The sequence below is a fragment of the Schistocerca nitens genome, chromosome 1 (genome assembly GCF_023898315.1).
Source record: "Schistocerca nitens isolate TAMUIC-IGC-003100 chromosome 1, iqSchNite1.1, whole genome shotgun sequence".
Lineage (NCBI taxonomy): Eukaryota > Metazoa > Arthropoda > Insecta > Orthoptera > Acrididae > Schistocerca > Schistocerca nitens.
This window is the reverse complement of record NC_064614.1, coordinates 94507331-94526973: the sequence shown is the minus strand read 5'-3', so window position 1 is coordinate 94526973 and position 19643 is coordinate 94507331. Positions and strand designations below refer to the sequence as shown.

At 41.3% G+C, this 19643-nt stretch overlaps 1 protein-coding gene across 4 annotated transcripts in view; it reads left to right on the top strand.

Moving 5' to 3' along the window:
- LOC126241704 (scoloptoxin SSD14-like) overlaps positions 1–19643 on the top strand; it is a 588477-nt gene that overhangs the window by 388782 nt on the left and 180052 nt on the right. The window contains exon 1 of one of the 4 annotated variants that reach the window (XM_049948029.1): positions 18260–18507. The exons of the other annotated variants lie outside the window; for them this stretch is intronic. Coding sequence (XP_049803986.1) covers positions 18344–18507 — 164 coding nt within the window. The 5' untranslated portion in view covers positions 18260–18343. Of the gene's footprint in view, positions 1–18259; positions 18508–19643 lie in introns of those variants that run through there. 4 annotated transcript variants of the gene reach the window in all.

Below are 19643 nucleotides of genomic sequence, written 5' to 3'. Positions count from 1 at the left end.
CAGTATTCTTCGTCATTCAGGCTTGTTTGACTGGAATAGTCTGCGCCGCCTAACTAGTGTCATGCGTGTCGCCGTACACTTTGAACAAATAATCATGTATTGTTACAGCGTTGTTCCTCTTCAAAGGCATAAAGCCAAGCGCCGCACGATACTTCACTTTATCAAGTAATTATGACATTTCCTTTTAGTTCCTCTGTCGGAGTGGTACGCTACTGTAGCACGGAGGCTTCAAATGTATACCAGGACAGCAAACATGTAGTTGCAAATTAAATGTTCAAATGTTTGTGGATTCCTAAGAGACCCAACTGCTGAGGTCATCGGTCCCTATACATACATACTACAACTAACTTAAACTAACTTATTTTAAGAACACACACACACACACACACACACACACACACACACACACACACACACACACACACGAGGGAGGACTCGAACCACCGGCGGGAGGGGCCGCGCAATCCGTGATATGGCGCCTCAAACAGAGCGGCTGCAAACTAATTAATCACAGTTCGCGGTTCGTGGTCTTGCGGTAGCGTTCTCGCTTCCCGCGCACGGGGTCCCGGGTTAGATTCCCTCGAGATGTCTGTGTGTTGTCTTTCAACATTATTTCATCCTCATTCACTCACAAGTCGCCGTAGTGGCGTTGAAGAACTTGTGGAGCGGCGGCCGAACCGCCCCGCGAGGGGTCTCCCGGCTACCAATGCCATACGCTAATTATTATTATTAATTAATCACAAAAGGTGATTGTTATAACTTGAACTAACGCTCATATAATGAATTAAGGATGGGTCCACCTTTTTGCAAGTACACAAAATAGTTTTGTTTTTAACACACAAGCAAGTTTCGCAAACTGTGGCATCCTCGGTGGGTTGTTGTCTTTTATTTTTGTTTTATTTTACATTGTCTGTGTCCTGTGGCTGCCAACCGAAATCACCAACAGTACAGCATGTCGTCAAAGTGTTTCCAAGCCACAACAAAATAGACACAGCATTCACGACCGAGCAGCTCAATTATACAAAAATGCATCTGACAAGCAAAAACAAACTTTTCACAGCTCAGGACTAGCCAAATACTACAATGGTAATATGGTATGCTAACAATTTAGACCTGTGGATGATTTCTGTTGGTAGCTACAGGACACACACACACAATGTCAAGTAAGAGAAAAATACGAGAAAAAACCCACTGGGTATGCCACAACCGCGGTGTAACAAGTACAGGTGTTAAAACAACATTTTGTGTGATTTCAAAAAGGCGGACCCATATTTAATTCAATATTATTTTCTGCAAGCACGGAAACTGTTCAAAACTGCAATATGATTAACGCTCGTATATTCAGTCGATTTTACTTACAGCTCGTCCTGCACTCTTTCGTTGCAGCTGTGCTCTGCTCTCGAGTGAGCTCGTAGTGTAGAGGAGAACAGCAGCGTAAAAACTGTGGAACACACAGCAGTCGAAAAATGAAACAATTCATCAGTAAAACGAAAGCACAAGATCGCCAAAGCAAGGAAGCTATCAGCAGCAGATTGGCGCAGGCAAAATAAGCGTTCAAGAAAGGAAGCCTACAGTTAAAAAATGTACCCTACTGTTAACAAATGTCCACATCGAATGTACGAAGAAGCTGCTTAAAGCGTATGCGTGAGGCAGAATACTTTACCGAAGTGAAACATGGGAAATACAGAGAAAAAGAAACTAAAATAATTTGGAATGTGGTGTTATAGAAATGTCAAAAACTGAGTTGGCAGACAGTGCGAAATAGATAGTAGAAAGAGTAGGAGATGCAGAAGTCTGCACGGAAACCTTACCATGAGGGCAAATTAGTGACACACCTGCTACCTAATACTAGAACACGCATTTGGATCCTTGAAAAAGCAATAAAGGAAAAAATGTAAGGGTAGACAAAGTTGAATACATTATAGAAGACATCAAATGTACTAGCTACATGAAGGGTGAATTGGTTACTTTGAAAATAACAGCTATTGACAATACGTAAAAACCACAGCAGTCTATGATCGCAAGTTTTTGTTTTATTCAATGACCTGTTTCCATTGTTAATGGTCACCTTCAGAGTGATCTACAGAATAATGTGCGTATTTATGATCAAGAGCATTGTAAGAAGTTATCAACATTGTATTGATAATTCATCATAATGCTCTTATTCATAAATATTCATTCTTCTGTAGATCACTCTGAAGATGACCATTAACGATGGAAACAGGTCACTGAATAGGACAGGGACTTGAGATCATACACTGCTGCTGTTTTTACGTATTTTACTTGATATGTAATGATAAAATGTTGGTGCAACATAGAGGTTGTCCTCAAACCAGTGGGAAAACTTAGTGTGCTTTTGACGGGATCTTAGCAAGGCACACAGTAAAATTCGAACATCAACTGTTCCTTTTTCCGCACGTCATGAATTAGGCTTTGACTGCTCCATCTTTACAAATCATTTCGCCAAATCACTCCTATTCACAAGTGCGCAAGAATACGGCAGCTAAGATAGGCCATCATAAAATGTATCAAGAATAAGTAAACATATGAAGATGGTGTTTTCGCCAAGTTTTAGCTGGCGATGTGGCGAATTTTCTGACGGACGCAAGTAGTTTGAATGTTTATAGCTGCCGAGTTACGATGCCTGCTTTATAATGGAACTATATACACTGGTGTGCAAAACATAAGGGCGATAGTAACTTTAGCATGACATGCTGCTACGTAGTAACATAGCTCTATCAAACTTGGACCGTACACGGAAAGAATTGCTACACTATGGTACAGAAGGTAACTGAAAGACATACACAATGAGACTAACAGAAATGCAATTTTATTCAAAAAACAATAATTACACTGACGTCACTACGATTCATGATGGTCCCCTCGAAATTTTAAAAGGCGGGACATGGTTCTTAACAGGGTGTGTGAGGTCACAACGGACGGCGATGTATGCTCTCAAACGTGCTTCCACGCTGGCCATGAAGTTGGTAGTGTTCTTGCCGTAGGGTGTTGCATTCGTACAATAGAGAAATTTTGCTACCGCTTGGTTGGTCGTTGGTGCATCTGGTTGTACTGAAATACATGTCCCCAGCGGATCTCTCAAATTCTGGGATTTAAATCGGAGGAAGGGGCAGGCCAGCCTATTCGCCGCATATACTCTCGTCCCTAGAGCCGCTACACCTGCGCGGTTCGATGAGTTGGGCATTGTGATCCATAAAAATGAAGTCAGGGCCTAATGCAACCTTAGAAGACGCACAGGGGAAGGGGTACAGTGTCGCAATAACGTTGAGTGTACCATGTTCAAAGACTGAGGCCAATAAGCCTATTCAACATTATGCCTCATCACACCAAAACAACTGGCCCACCAAAACGATCATATTGCGAGAGGTGGGAACGCGTAATACACCCATGAACATTAAAATTTTATTTCTTCTCTGATCTTTCATAGCGTTATGGATGGTGTCAGATCCATTTCCAGATCCAGCCAGTTTTACATTTAGATCCGTATTACTGTACAGTCGACTTTGACAGTCTAAACATGTGAAGGATGATATTGTTCCATATGATCATCACAGCAATTTTCCGTTTGTACCTAACATTAATCGCAAAAAACTCCACGTGAGTCCCAGTCAAGTTTTGGGATTCCAATTTCTTCGTGTGATACACGGCTTGTTGCAACCACATCGATTTTCAGCCAGTTCGATGACTTGTGTCTCTGTATCGATGCTTGTTCGTTTAAGCACGTTGTCAGTTAGTGTCACACGCCCAGGAAGCACAATAAGCCATACCTAACTGAACGAAAGCGTCTTCCAAGTGTCAGTGTTGCAATACATGTTCGTAAAGTGTATAAATGGTGCGGCTTGGATCAGCCAGAAAGAATCAGGTAAGGAATGGCAAAAAATTGTGTGTGTGTGTGTGTGTGTGTGTGTGTGTGTGTGTGTGTGTGTGTGTGTGTGTGTGTGTGTGTGTGTGTGTGTGTGTGTGCGTGCCCAAAGCTATGGTACTTAGGTTAGCGAAGCAGCACATCTAATCAGTATCGCATAATGCTTCATGCGTCTCTGACTGAACACAACAATCTGAAGAAAACAAATTTTGTAATTCGTTAATACTTCCATTGTACACCAAGGCGCGCGATGTTGTACAGGTTAAATACATATTGTCATTAACAAAAAAGGGGTAAACCCTACATTTGCAAATAAATCCTTTTAGTCCGCAGCTCGTGGTCGTGCGGTAGCGTTCTCGCTTCCCGCGCCCGGGTTCCCGGGTTCGATTCCCGGCGGGGACAGGGATTTTCTCTGCCTCGTGATGACTGGGTGTTGTGTGATGTCCTTAGGTTAGTTAGGTTTAAGTAGTTTTAAGTTCTAGGGGACTGATGACCATAGATGTTAAGTCCCATAGTGCTCAGAGCCATTTGAACCATTCTTTTAATTCCTTTTATTTTTAATTAGAGTTTCTAGTAGCTGTTAGCTGTGTTTCCCTGTTTACACTATTGCAGATGAGTTTTTCGGAGATTTTCTATTGTATTTTTATAGGTTATATGTACTCGATCATAGTTTCAAGTAGAATCATAGACTCTCATAAGGACTTCGACTTATCGGTCGAGAGATGTGAAGCAAATCACTCCTGAAGGATCTGAGGTGGTCTAGGAGAGCAAGATTGCTCGTCAGGCAGGCGTGAATTTCCGAAGCACAAGCCAGCTGTTGTTTCCGTCTGATTTACACTTTGGTATCCACACAACCCGCTGGTATCTTGAGGGAACAATCTTATTCTTAGTCAAGCAATAAATTGTGGAGAATTTTGCAATTCTCGTCTGAATGAAAGGGCTTTATATAGATCACAGGTCAGCAAGACTAATTTTCTGATTCCTCCTTCGAATCGGCTTCGATTTACTAATCTGGATCATACACAGTATGTCGTGATAAATGCTTTGTAACTTCAGAGCTAACACAGATGCGCACTCAGACATATTAAAAGAATTTCTCCTCATCTAGAGGGACTTCAAATCTGACCTAATCTTTACTACTGGAAAAAATTCACGCTTGCTACACAAACATTTCAGACCTTGACGAAAACATTAAGTGGACTTGGTTGTTACCTCGTGCAGATGTGTTCTGAAAAGCGGGCGAACATAAAACTATTGCAGAGCGTATACCATCTGTCGTCCTACAGTAGGGTGTCCATTTCATTTTCATTGAAAAAGGGGACATTTAAAATAAATTAGAGAAAAACCTTGGACAATGAAGAAAACAAACGGGACATAAATATTGTATTGACTAAACGTAGAAGTTTACCTTTACAACGTGCACTCAGATGATCCCAGATCACTTTTTACAATTATTCTGCCACACTATCATCGTACTTTTCACTTTTATGTACTTTATCAAGAAGTGGATTTTCGTGCCAAAAATTATCTTAAAAATCAGTACACGATACACCATTAAAGTGTGTTTTGACAATGAGCAAGGCCCTGACTGTTTAAACTTTCATTCTGTTTGTTTCATCTGACCACAAAGAGTTCACTAACGAAAACACACGTTCCGCAGCAGCATTTGACCCAGGAATTGCCAGACAAAACTCCACCAAATGAATCATGTTTTTCATGATAATGTTTTTACTTTTGAAATAAGCAAATTTTTTACACCACGTTGCACTAACACTTTCTTTGTCTCCTTCTTCAGTTTTTACGAAGTTCTGCGCACATGAAAATTCATTGAACAGTTCGTCTTCATCAACAGGAAAATTTGGTACAATACTTTCAACAAAAACAAAACAGTCCTGAATATCCTTCCACTGTAGCTGCTCCTTTTCAGTATCAACCCAGTCAAATGCTTTAAAAGGTGTGAGAAATGGTAAACACCATTCTTTAATAAACTCAATGCAAGAGCCACAGAAGGTCAGCATAAATATGAAATTGATCTACAGTAATTTCACCCTCTTCTTCCAGCTTTCTTAGAGTCTCATGTACAAAGGATGTGAGAAATCTTTCAGATTTTCTACATTCTGAAGTAAATCTGAAGTTTCTCCAGCTAAATTAACCAACTCTAGCACTTTCACCGTGATACCATTTTCAGGGTGAAAATACCTGATAAGGAGAGGAACCAACTTCAAATCCAGATGATTCGATGTATCAATCATTACAGAAATGGATCGAGCACTTTTCAGTTCATTTAAAACCTGCTGAGCTGCATACGGAGCAATAACATTTGAAAAGATTGCATTACATTTTGTGTGTCCACATGTGAATTTAGGATTGGAAAGTTTTTAAACAACTGCTATAGTATAGTCCATTGACTTCAAGCTATGGTTATGCATTGCACTGTGGTATGCAAACGTAGCTTCTTGTGCTGCCAACTGCCTATCCATTTCTGTTACTGATTTTAAGTTTACATAGTAGTCACTCACGCATTCATTTGCTCTTTTCGTTTGATCACTCGTGCGATGTTTCTTCGTCTTAATGACATTCACAATGTCAGGCCTTCCACCATGACCAATAGCAAATTTTGATCTGCACAACGTACATTCTAGTTTCTCCACTACAAGTGATAAAAGGAAACAAGCTTTTTATATTCCTGTTAAAATTACACTTTCGTTTTGGCATAATGAAACAGTTATTGCACAGTGCAAAACATTAACGGTGTGGTGACGAAAGCCAGAGATCAAGTATCAGTGGTGTAGAGTATCTCTGGACCGAAAGGACTGATTCAGTGGATCGATTTAGAAGAGAAGAATCGTCGTTGTTATTCGTAACCTATAGTGCGTTTAAAATTACTTGCAATTTTTGACAGTTCGGTACATGCTTGGGGTATGCCGAAAGTCATCACACGCTTCCTAGCGTAAATACTTGCGCAGTTAATAGCAAGTCAAACAACCAGTAGCGTAAAATACTCTAGCCAAGCGGAATCATAAAAAAACGGGACATTTGAGCGTCCCCAAAAAACTTTCGGGACAGCGGGACATTTTGGTAAAAAACGGGGCTGTCCCGGAAAAATCGGGACGAATGGACACCCTATCCTACAGTGGAACATATCGGCCCATTCCTGTCAGTAGGAACCTTTAACGCACATGGGTGTTCAAAATTGTACTTTCTTTGGGATTAGTGTCGATGAATTTTGTTTAAACGACATGATCTTCGCCAGCGACTGTGCTATTCACCATAATTTTCGTAACTGCAACTTCGTCCTAAAGTCGTTATAAGATAGTTAAAGTATTAAAAAAAAACAATGTTGACAATTGTTGTTTGCAACATCTTATGTCTTTCGTGGTAAATTCATTAAAATTTGAACAGCTATTTAGAGAATGACATATTACTTCATGGTTCTTAAAGATTATAAATGTGATTCTGCAGGTACTGTAACGTAATTCTGTCTACCTGCTTGTGAGTAATGTATGAACGTCTCTGCAAGTGATAATTCCGAAGTAGAGAGATCTGAAATCTAAAGAATTGGCGCTTTCGCAGATATTTTTTGTTTACCTCCAACAACGGTAACTCAGGCTGTATCGGTGACTGTGTGCTGAAATTTTAAATACGGAAGCGTTTCGTTACCAATCACTTATCGCGACACGTTTCGGAGACTTTTATCCATTTAAGGACGGGAATTTTGACATGTCATATTGAAGACAATGCTCGTTAGTGGAGATATTTTTCTTCCATGCTTTTGTATTTTTTTCCTTTTCTATTCAGTGTAATTTATCCGCATCTCTCAAAATAGTACATAGGTATGATTAGGTCATGTACATGATACTGATTGAACCTCAGCACTTTAGGTCCAAGTACATGATACGAATTTTTGGCAGCACCGGGTATTTTACAATGAGTGTGATGGCTAGTAACAGCAGGAAGCAGTTGTTTAGACTTCTGACTAGATTCCAAGACAGCCTCGTGACGTACATGATGTTCTTGTGGTCCTCAGTCCAGAGACAGGTTTGATGCAGCTCTCCATGCTACTCTATCCGGGACAAGCTTCATCTCCCAGTACCTACTGCAACCTACATCCTTCTGAATCTGCTTAGGATGTTCATCTCTTGGTCTCCCTCCACGATTTTTACCCTCCACGCTTCCTTCCAATACTAAATTGGTGATCCCTTGATGCTTCAGAACATGTCCTACCAACCGGTCCCTTCTTCTTGTCAAGTTGTGCCACAAACTCCTCTTCTCCCCAATCCTATTCAATACCTCCTCATTAGTTATGTGATCTACCCATCTAATCTTCAGCATTCTTCTATAGCACCACATTTCGAAAGCTTCTATTCTCTTCTTGTCTAAACTATTTATCGTCCACGTTTCACTTCCATACATGGCTACACTACATACAAATACTTTCAGAAACTACTTCCTGGCACTTAAATCTATACTCGATGTTAACAAATTTCTCTTCTTCAGAAACGCTTTCCTTGCCATTGCCAGTCTACATTTTATATCCTCTCTACTTCGACCATCATCAGTGATTTTGCTCCCCAAATAGCAAAACCCATCTACTACTTCAAGCGCCTCACTTCCTAGTCTAATTCCCTCAGCATCACCGGACTTAATTCGACTAAATCCCATTATCCTCGTTTTGCTTTTGTTGATGTATGTCATCGACGAACATCAAAGTTTGTATTTCTTCTCCATGGATTTTAATTCCTACTCCAAATTTTTCTTTTGTTTCCTTTACTGCTTGCTTAATATACAGATTGAATAACATCGGGGATAGGCTACAACCTTGTCTCACTCCCTTCCCAACCACTGCTTCCCTTTCATGCTCCTAAAAAACGAGTGTGGCAGTTAATGAAACATTTCTCTTTAGTGTGAGTTATACGGGCTGAAATCTGTAGAAAGTGGAATTTACACGTGTGTTACGGGAGTTAAATTACCGTGAAATGTTTCAGATTTGTTTCCCTGCCGGTGAGTTAGGCACACTCAGCTGCCACCTAGCGTCCACATTGAGTACTACATCGAAATCGCTTGCGGAGGCAGCGCCGTTGGTTGCTATCGAAAGTTCTGCGACGCTCCTGTTGCCGGTTGGAAGTTTAACGCTGCGCTACGCAAACAGTTAAAATTAGTTCTATCCTCTCGTTACTTATTAGCGTATAATTAGGACGAATCCTTTGCAACCTGCTGATCGCGCACCTAAAGTTCTCGAAGCGTCGCTAATGCGCATCTTTTAAAGGGTTGCGAAAAGTCGCAGCTGTCTTGCGTACACAGCACAGAGCCGATAAATTCATTGTACTTTTTATCTTATGAAGACTGAAAACAGACTTGAATTGCGATAACTTGAAACTGGAGCAGGGAAATAAACAGGAAATATAGACTCCAAATAACATAAAGTCATTATGTAAGTGCATTGTTTTACCACATCTATTCTTTCTCATCACCTTTACTCGTCATTGATTCGTGCCTTATGGTGAATAGGACATTAACAGCTGCGACAGTAAGTAGGAAATCTATAATTGTTTCCAGATTGAACTTATAGTGAAGAGTGGTGTGAATCACAAGTGGTAGCAGTTTTAAGTTAGAATCGCAGAACTATGTTCTGTTCAGTGAGGCAGTGATAAATTACTACATAATCGGTGGAAAGAGTAAGCGGCAGCGTTGCACTGAAAAATCTGTGAAAGTGTTGTAGGTAAATATCTTCCCTCGTGACGACGGAAAAAACGGTAAAACTCTAACCTGAGAGTGTTAAATTCGTAACAAGAGCTGTAACAGAAAAGTTGAAGAGGAAATAATTGGAATTAAACTTTCATAATGTCGTCTAAAAAACAAAATGTGTTTTCCAAGATAATACAGAGAAGTTTCAGCATTAGAAAATTGTAGCGAAATGCAGGAAGATCTGCAGCGGATAGGCACTTGGTGCAGGGAGTGGCAACTGACCCTTAACATAGAGAAATGTAATGTATTGCGAATACATAGAAAGAAGTATCCTTTATTGTATGATTATATGATAGCGGAACAAACACTGGCAGCAGTTACTTCTGTAAAATATCTGGGAGTATGCGTGCGGAACGATTTGAAGTGGAATAATCATATAAAATTAATTGTTGGTAAGGTGGGTACCAGGTTGAGATTCATTGGGAGAGTCCTTAGAAAATGTAGTCCAACAAAGGAGGTGGCTTACGAAACACTCGTTCGACCTATACTTGAGTATTGCTCATCAGTGTGGGATCCGTACCAGATCAGGTTGACGGAGGAGATAGAGAAGATCCAAAGAAGAGCGGCGCGTTTCGTCACAGGGTTATTTGGTAAGCGTGATAGCGTTACGGAGATGTTTAGCAAACTCAAGTGGCAGACTCTGCAAGAGAGGCGCTCTGCATCGCGGTGTAGCTTGCTGTCCAGGTTTCGAGAGGGTGCGTTTCTGGATGAGGTATCGAATATATTGCTTCCCCCTACTTATACCTCCCGAGGAGATCACGAATGTAAAATTAGAGAGATTAGAGCGCGCACGGAGGCTTTCAGACAGTCGTTCTTCCCGCGAACCATACGCGACTGGAACAGGAAAGGGAGGTAATGACAGTGGCACGTAAAGTGCCCTCCGCCACACACCGTTGGGTGGCTTGCGGAGTATAAATGTAGATGTAGATCAATACCACCCAAAAATCGTGTTAGATGTAGATAATTTTACATAATATTCGTAATTTATTACGAAGCTATTATCGTGACTTGGCTTGATACTAAAATAGCATTTCAGGTATATATCGACAATTTTGTAGAAGATATATGTAGAACAAGATTTAAATTATTTTTCATTGTTAATTAAGACCGATGTTAAGCGCAGTAGCCTTTCTCACTTGCTGTGCTGTGCCGTGCCCATGATTGTGTTCGGACAACATTTTGGTTTGAGCGACAGTTAATTAACGGCTAGTTCAGCGAAGTCTGAAACAGCACCTTTGTACTAAAGACGTACTGGCAAAATTCAGGCTGTAAAGGTGCGTAGGTCTCACTGTGACACACGTCTTGAAACCGAGAGGCTATTCGTAACCGTTCACACTTCGCTGTAGAATGGGAGTCAATTATTTAGGAAGGATCACAATAGTTTGGACTCGTTCCCATGAGTAATAAAGACCAGCGAAAAATGCTCCTATCGGAGCATAAAAAGATGAATATGCTCCTGTTTAAAATAGTGGTACCAGCTGCCTCATTCTACATTCCTCAGGACCTTTAAAAATTTTCCCCATGATTTTGGCATGCGAACATATTCGCCTTTTTTTCTAACATGTACCTCACCTCTCACTCCAGTAAGTTCACTTCTCTGTAACTCTCACACCCATTGTCGCTCGCTCTGTCTCTCATATCCATCCACTACCAGTCTCTCTCTCTCTCTCTCTCTCTCTCTCTCTCTCTCTCTCTCTCTCTCTCCCCACCACCCTCCTTATCTTTATTTCTCTCTCACTGCCATTGTCTCGTCCGCTCTTCCTACACCACAACCACTGTCTACTATTGTCCAGTATTTATTCCTTTTGCCTGTCTTACCCACTGCCCATGTCTCCATCTTCCTCAACATAAGGGCGAATATCTTTTTGGGAAAATTTTTAAAGATGCTGAGGAAGGTAGAACGAGGCAGTTTGTTGCCCCACTTTTCAGTCAGTCTTTTAAAGAGGAGTATATTCGCCTTCTTTGTGTTCCGATAGGATCATTTTTCCGTTGGTTCCCTTATTTTCCCCACCACAGCAGGGAATACCACTCATACGATGCCGCTGGACGCATGATCTGTTGCCAAGGCCTACATGCGTTTGGTGTTTTCAATATGCCGTATGAAAAACTACAATAAGACGATACAACGCAGTAACATTTTTTAGAATGTCAAGAGACATTTTACATGCCACTGATGATTTAAAGTACTCACTCGGAACATCGTGAGACGAATATGAGCAATTGCATTTCCGCTCTTGAAGTGCAGGCAGCGACATAGGCGAATATACATCCTTACAATAAACTACCGATTTCGGAGTTCCGTAACATCTTCTGACGTCCTAGAAGAGTAATGCTCATTAAGAAGTCTATAAATTCACTGCATGAATACACACAGCGTAATCATAAAACACACAAGCTTATCCTGTCGAAAAAATAACACTAATTAAAAACAAAATCAGAATGGTGAGCGGGGAACTTACAAGGAAAAAGTGTGTGTAGGGGATGCCATCAGACTTACAGGATATTTAACTGTTCCTTGAAAGTATGTAGTTGTATCATTGTACATCCCTCATAAATGCTATGTGAAAATAAAGCTAAATATTAACTTTCTGTGCAAAAGTGAACGCACTTTCGAAACGTTCTGGATAAATTAGATGAAGCCTCAGCAAGTCAATGAGTACATTTCTCATTCGACAGGCCGCAGCACAAATGAAAATGTTCCATATGGATGTTAATAACTGAGTTCAAGTATCCGAAACATACCGGAAATTATTTAGAATTATGATTTCCTTACGAGGTAGACACCATAACTGAAGCTTTCTTTTTTTGTATGAGAATGGCAATACGCTCCACACTTTTTGATCCTGTTTAAAAATGGGAAGTTCCCGAACTGTTAGACAGCTTCGGATAGTGTGAAGACTGGAAATGGAAAATGTTCTAAGCGTCAAATCGGACATTATTCAAGAGAATGAAAATAACAAGTTATCCCTTTTCGTAGATAACTGATTTGCATTAAAAAAAACGATTTTTCTGACACCACAGGATTAGGCTGCTCACCGCTTCACCGCAAAAAAAGACAAATTAGAAAATACAGTACTTCCTTAAGAATGCAAAGTGCCATACCAGGAAACTGGTTCTAAGTGCCAGTAACAAAGTCTTTTTCTTTACAGGTGATCCCTGCAAAGAACAAAACAGCAACCAGTCACTGTTATAATACTACTTATTTACACAAATTGCCCCGTTACAGGTTTCGAACTGATAGGTTCAGCCTCAGACTTCGATGTCCTCCGTCAATCCGTTCTTTCGAAAAATGTCGAGGCCGCCTAACCGTATACGAACAAGATTATCAAATATGTTTTATGGCGTATAATAAGTTAATACAATCATTTTCGTTGCAGTTATACGAAAAGCGCGTCTAAGTATGGAGTTACATTAATAGGAAATCCATAAACTAACGTAAATATGACTTTATACATCATATAAAGCTGAGTGAAATACTCGAAACATATTATTCCTTATGGTAGAAAATATATATAATTTTCTACGATAAGGAATAATATGTTTAGAGTATTTCACTCAGCTGTATTCCCTTATTATGTATAACATCATATTTACCTCAGGTTATGGATTTCCTATTAATGTAAATTCCTTCCGCGCATGCTTGAAGAACTGAGTAGCAAGGCTACAAACACTATACTGAAGCACAAGCAGCGCCTCCGACGGTGGAAGTGCATAACACAGCTGTCTGATGGGTTGCCGCGCATAGCCAGTGTAGGCGTATTCTTCTTCGCTGTGAGCCTGAGTGTTACACTGTTCATATGCGAGCGTAACAGTCTTGATGAAACAGATTCTATGATGAACCTGGATTATCCTTGTCGCTACTGGTGAATCTGGCTAAGACTTTAAGTTGAAGACGAAATTAGTTCAACGGTTGGAAAGGCACAGCATCCCCATGATCAACAAATTCTTAGAGTTCGGTTACAGAGGGGTCATAGATAGGCTCGTCATAGTCTACAATCACCAACAAATCATCGTGACAAAAATAGGTCCATATAGAATGTCATCCAAAACCGGCGCTAGGCATAACCTTAGTTTCTTGGAGTTTGGCTACACATTCTCAAAGAAAGCACTTGCTCGCCCGCACGTTGGAAATTTTGTAACCGAAGAGGCGTGTGATAGGTTGGAATAGGGACGTTGCCTTGGATAAAACAGTAAAGATTCATTTGGTGAAAGAAGGTTCAGCAATCCGTCGCAACTTGTGTTTATTGTGGCAGATCTAGATTTCGGTCACTGAGTTACCATTCAGTGCCAGAGATAATACAGGAACCAATTGGAATACAATCGCATACAAAAAAAAAATAACAACGAAGTACAGCTGCATGAATCTCACACATAATTGTGTCGTACATACCAGCAGATAAATTTTCAGCCATTATTTGACATAGCCCCTGTTCGACTACACACAGTGTCCGAATTGCAGCGAGGCTGTTGTTTACAGTTATCCCATGCTGGCTTGAGTGACTATGGCGCCCTCCACACATGCGTCTGTTACAGTATTGTATACATGTAGCTGGTTATTTATATTATCACAAAAATAACCGTTTTAAGGAAATAAATTTTTATCGATGTACAATAGGATGATGATAACGCAGTAAAAGTTCGTTAAATCAAAGTGATAACAATGGGAAATACTTCATATAAACATTTCAATAATGCAATATGACGCACGCATAGAGGGCATCAGTCATATAGGATGTACACTGAGGCCAGCTGTGAGACAACACTAAACAACGGCCTCAGTCAAGTTCGAACTCTGGACGTTTATAGTCAAAGGTGGACTATGCCAAACAACAGCTGAAAAGTTAACTGTATCTGCTGGTATGTAAGTCAATTATACATGAAATTCGTGCAGTTATACTTTGGTGTTATCATACATGCCATTGTATTCCAGTTGATTCATGTTACCTTTAGCGTTGAAGATGTCACTCAGTGATCGAAACCTAAATCTGCTACAATAAATAAAAGTTGCGACTGACTGCTGTAACTTCATTCTCCGAATGAAATTTGAATACTTCCAGATGGAGCCAAATTTAAAAATAGTAAAAAGTCATATGTCAGGACTCTGTCATTGTAGTAAAGAGAGACTATTCAGAGTGGGAAGAGACAGCCTGAAAACATTTATAGGGATTACGCGGACGCTCTATCGTGGCACTTTTCGGTGGGAGGTGTTTTGAACTATGGTTGCGTAATAGTGGTGGGCAGGAAATCGCGTATCTGTTAGAAATCGCAGTGACTGAGAAGTCACAGATATCACAGTAGCAACTTTACAGAATCTAACTGCGATTTCAGTCACAGTTAGCAGTCGCAAGTAGTATTTCACATTCAAAGACGTGAGCCATCTATTGGTCGAATTTAGGACTGCTTTCTGCGATTTCAGTGACAAGTCGCAACTAAGAGTCGCAAGTAGCAACTAAAAAGCGCGGTTAACAGTGGCATCTGTTGGCCGAAGTTCGTACTACGTCCATCTCTGCGGTACGCTATGGAGTCTAACTGCGATTTCCGTGACAAGTCGCAACTAAGAGTCGCAAGTAGCAACTAAAAAGCGCGGTTAACAGTGCCATCTGTAGGCCAAAGTTCGTACTACGTCCATCTCTGCGGTACGCTATGGAGTCTAACTGCGATTTCCGTGACAAGTCGCAACTAAGAGTCGCAAGTAGCAACTAGAAAGCGCGGTTAACAGTGCCGTCTGTGGGTCAAAGTTCGTACTACGTCCATCTCTGCGGTACGCTATGGAGTCTAACTGCGATTTCCGTGACAAGTCGCAACTAAGAGTCGCAAGTAGCAACTAAAAAGCGCAGTTAGCACTGCCATCTGTTGAGCAAAGTTCATACTACGCTATTCGCTACCGAGTCAAACTGCGATTTCTGTGACAAATCGCAACTAAGAGTCGCAAGTAGCAACTAAAAAGCGCAGTTAACATACTTTTCCTAGTGTCATCTGTTGACCGACGTACGTACTTCGTTATGAGAGCCTTGTGCCTCATGAGATCGATGTGCTGTGTGTGCATATGTAGGGCTTATTTCAATAGTGGTACAAGTCCATTTTTGTTAATTTTGAGATATAGAGTCGTAAAGTTAAATGAGCGCTGAAAAATCTGCAGTTGAGATACCAGAAATATTCAAGCATATGGCTTCTTGCTAGAGATGAACCTTTATTTATGTTTGTTTGGATCACTAATTTTAGAAGCATTATAGACAGAAAAGTGGAGGTAATGGACTTGTACCACTATTGAAATAAGCCTTTCATATTATATGACGACATGCACATTCAGCATCAGTTATGGTTGGTCAAATACTGCTGTGACTCTGAATGTATTATATTAATAAGAAGCAACATTGCCATTTTCTCCTGAAAATATCAAGTAACGTAACAAATGTGTTTGATTCTGCTTCCAATATGACAGTTTTGGTTAATACTCTACATGCCTACAGGACTTTGCAATGTTAACACAGCAGAACTCAGACATCTGTATAAGTGTAGAGAAATGAAAACAGTCATATGAATGCCTCACTTTTGTTCCGACACAGTTCAAGACTCGGGAGAAAAGTTTTACACCTGGTGTTCTACATGGCAACTTCACACACAAGAACTTTTTGCCGACACTACTACCACCTACATAAGTAAGCTTTTCCTGTGTTACTTTCAAGTAATGCACTTAAGCTATTCCTGATTTAACTGGAAGATCTGTACTTCTCACTTTCATATCAACAGCCTCAAAATGCATATTGTAGACTTCGGGATATGTTACAGGTCAGTGTCACACCAAGATTGGGGAGAAAGGGGGCGGGGGGGGGGGGGGGGGCGGCATGTCACTCTCCAACAAGTGTTTACCAATAACTAAGTGGCGGAAAATTATGGGTATAGGACGGCTTAACATGTGGAAAATGAGATTTTTATTATTCACTCACTGTATTTGACATTTATTATTCCTTTAAAATCGCACAACAACTTCAATAAAACACAGCTTAATCATTCACACACTTATTTCACAATTGTTTCACTTTTAAACTGCAAATCCTCTAAGAGCTGTCTTGAATCTTCACGAGTCTCTCCCAACAGCCTTGATGTGGATAGATACGTACAGCAACCAGTAATCAGAGTCAGAACTGTGTCTGCAAAAACACAAGGATTATTAAACAATTTTTGCTGTCATTAATTACTAGAAATATAATTGACAGAGTAGATTGCTAATATTTGCTATAATGAATATCACATTTGCAAGAACGATCTCACTGAAGTAATTAAGTCCATCGAAACGCTTAGAAACTAACCTCTCGTCTGACGAAAACGGTCTAAAGACGCAGTGGCAATTTCTTCAGATCTGTTGACAATGATATTTTGAGTTATCACTTTACTGAGTGACTGAAATGTAGTTCAGGTACCTGTGAACATAACAATATGTTAGAATTCATTTTCTAAAGACGAACTATTACGGTACTGTACGGCTACTTACATATTAATTACACTATTAATATTTTCACAGTTGTTTCTTTAATACAAAATTAAAGCCAACGGAAGAAAAAACGTAAAACATACTTGCCAATGACAGGTTTGTTGCGATGCAATTTTCCGTGTTGACAGATGTAACTTTTTCATACAGTAGTAAGTCGCAGAAGTAGCAGAAGTCACAGAAATCGCAGAAGTAGCAGAAATCGCAGAAGTCACAGAAGTAGCAGAAATCGCAGAAGTAGCAGAAATCGCGGAAGTAGCAGAAATCGCAGAAATAGCAGTGGCGGAGGGATACAAGACCTATGTTCCTTAACTGCGACTCTTAACTGCGACAAATCGCAGTTAAGAATAACAGATACTGAAAAGTAGCATTCACAGAAATCACTGATATCGGAAAATCGCAGTTTAGCCCATCACTATTGCGTAAGATACCGGTAGAGGTCGGGCCTCAACTACCACTGCCAACCGAAGCAAACAACTGAGCTGAAGCCGCTACTAAATGTTCTGTGTGTTAAAATTTGCTTTTTTCTGATTTTGAAGCTGGTGCATAAAGGGATTTAAATGAGACTCTCACCACAAGAAAAGGACTAAGCAATTCACGCGACCGTTATGTCAGTTCAACTTTCGTGGAAGTACAGAACGCGGACGTAGACTGGCAGCCCTTAGAGAGGAAGGCGGAGCTTATTCCCCCGCACCGTTCCCCCTCGCCTCGAACAAAGCTGTTTGTTTAAGGTCGTGGCCTACTGCCACGGTATACTGTCTACATAATGAAAGAAAGCCTTATGTGCATTATTTATTTACTGTTGCGTCCGTTCTGGCCGTTCTAGCATCCATGACTGCATAATATTATGTACGCTGAAAATGTCGTATTGTCGTAGCCTGTCAAGTTCAAATAAAGTAACAGAAATTTTAAAGACTGTGCGCCACTTTTAATTATTCTGTGCGCCACTCTCACAGGAATAATCTATCTGGAACGATCCGACGTCGCGACCACGCGAGCCGTTCTAGCGACCATGACCCTTTCGCGCGGCGTATTGATCGCTGCGCGGAAGCCGGTCCGTGGTTCGCGAAATCGTGCCCATGGAAGCACCGAAGGCTCGCGGAATCGCCTCCACCACGTGCGCGGGGCTCGTCCCCTGTGGTGAGGTGCCCCTTTTGACGCCGCCGTTTCGTTGCGGCGGGGCCGCCGGCGGCGGCCGCGATCGTACGTAGGCTGGCCTCAAGTTCATGGCCCCACTGGTGGACACGTGTGGCGAGGGCAGTGTGTCGCGCACCACCACACATGTCAGGAGGCGCACCGCCCCCGCGCGCCGACACGCCGCCCTCCGCGGGGGCGGCTGCGCCACGTCCGGCGCCGTCACGAACGGCTGCATGACCCCAAAGTGCGACAGGTAAAATACGTAAATTGCATTCATGCTTTATCATGCTCTCAGGCTACTAGTTTCGTAAACAGCGTCCGGAATGTGTTGTCACTACTGACGAGACGCGAGAACTATTCCAGGAGCAATAATCAAACTTTGTGGTGCGGTGAGTAGCTGTACATTTATCCCTGCATGGTCAGTACAAAGGTAGACGTCACTTTAGGCGTCTTTATTTTACTTAAAGAACGTAATTTTCCGCTTAGGCTGCAGAAGTTTCTATTCTGCTATTGCGTAATCGACATTACTCCCTTTTCGAGCGTGAGCATTCGATGCCACGTCTCTGAACAGTTATAACCAATGGTACCCTATAAAGTAGTGTCCCACATAGTAGCAAAGATGCAACAACTGTGATCACTGATTAGTTTGCGTACCGTGTTGCTTGTCAGTCGTCACGGCTGTTGCTTCCGTTTCTCTGATATGAGACACTACCTTATAAGGGTACCCACACTTATATCTGTGCCGTGACATGCTATCTAATATTTACTCCTAACAACAGCGTGACGCCGATATTGGTACAAAAGAAACCAACCTCTACAGATACAAGTGGGAAATGTTCTTTAAAAAAGCTCATACAGGCTGCAGAGTCATACACGAGAACAAGTAGTCCTCATTTCAGTCGGTTAGGACCAATTAGGTTTTTTATGAGAACTCGCCGTAGCTTGTACTGCTTCAGCATCCTACGATGCACGATCTGCTGATCGGAAACAGATGAATGTGCTAGTCCTGTAGTAAACATTCCGCCATGCGGGTATAATCTTTGTTCCACTTGCAGTCTGCGGCCCAATCAAGTAAATAGTACCCGAGCATGCGCTGTACGAATTAAAGCCAATAGTCCCAATTCATTCGCTCTGTTAGCCGTCGGGTGTTGTGGCGTGCTTCAAATAATCTGTGGCTCCATAATTATACGAACGTTGGTTTCGACGCAATGGGCCAGATGGGCGTGGATTATATTCCCTTGAGTTGCGCAGGGCAGTTATCTGATACGACGAGCAACAGGTATGGGTCAGTACGGTGTTCACCGTGACGTGGCACTCCCTAAATGACTGCGTAAAAAAATGTTTTCTTAAAACGACACAACTACTCAGTTCAACTAGTTGAAATATCTT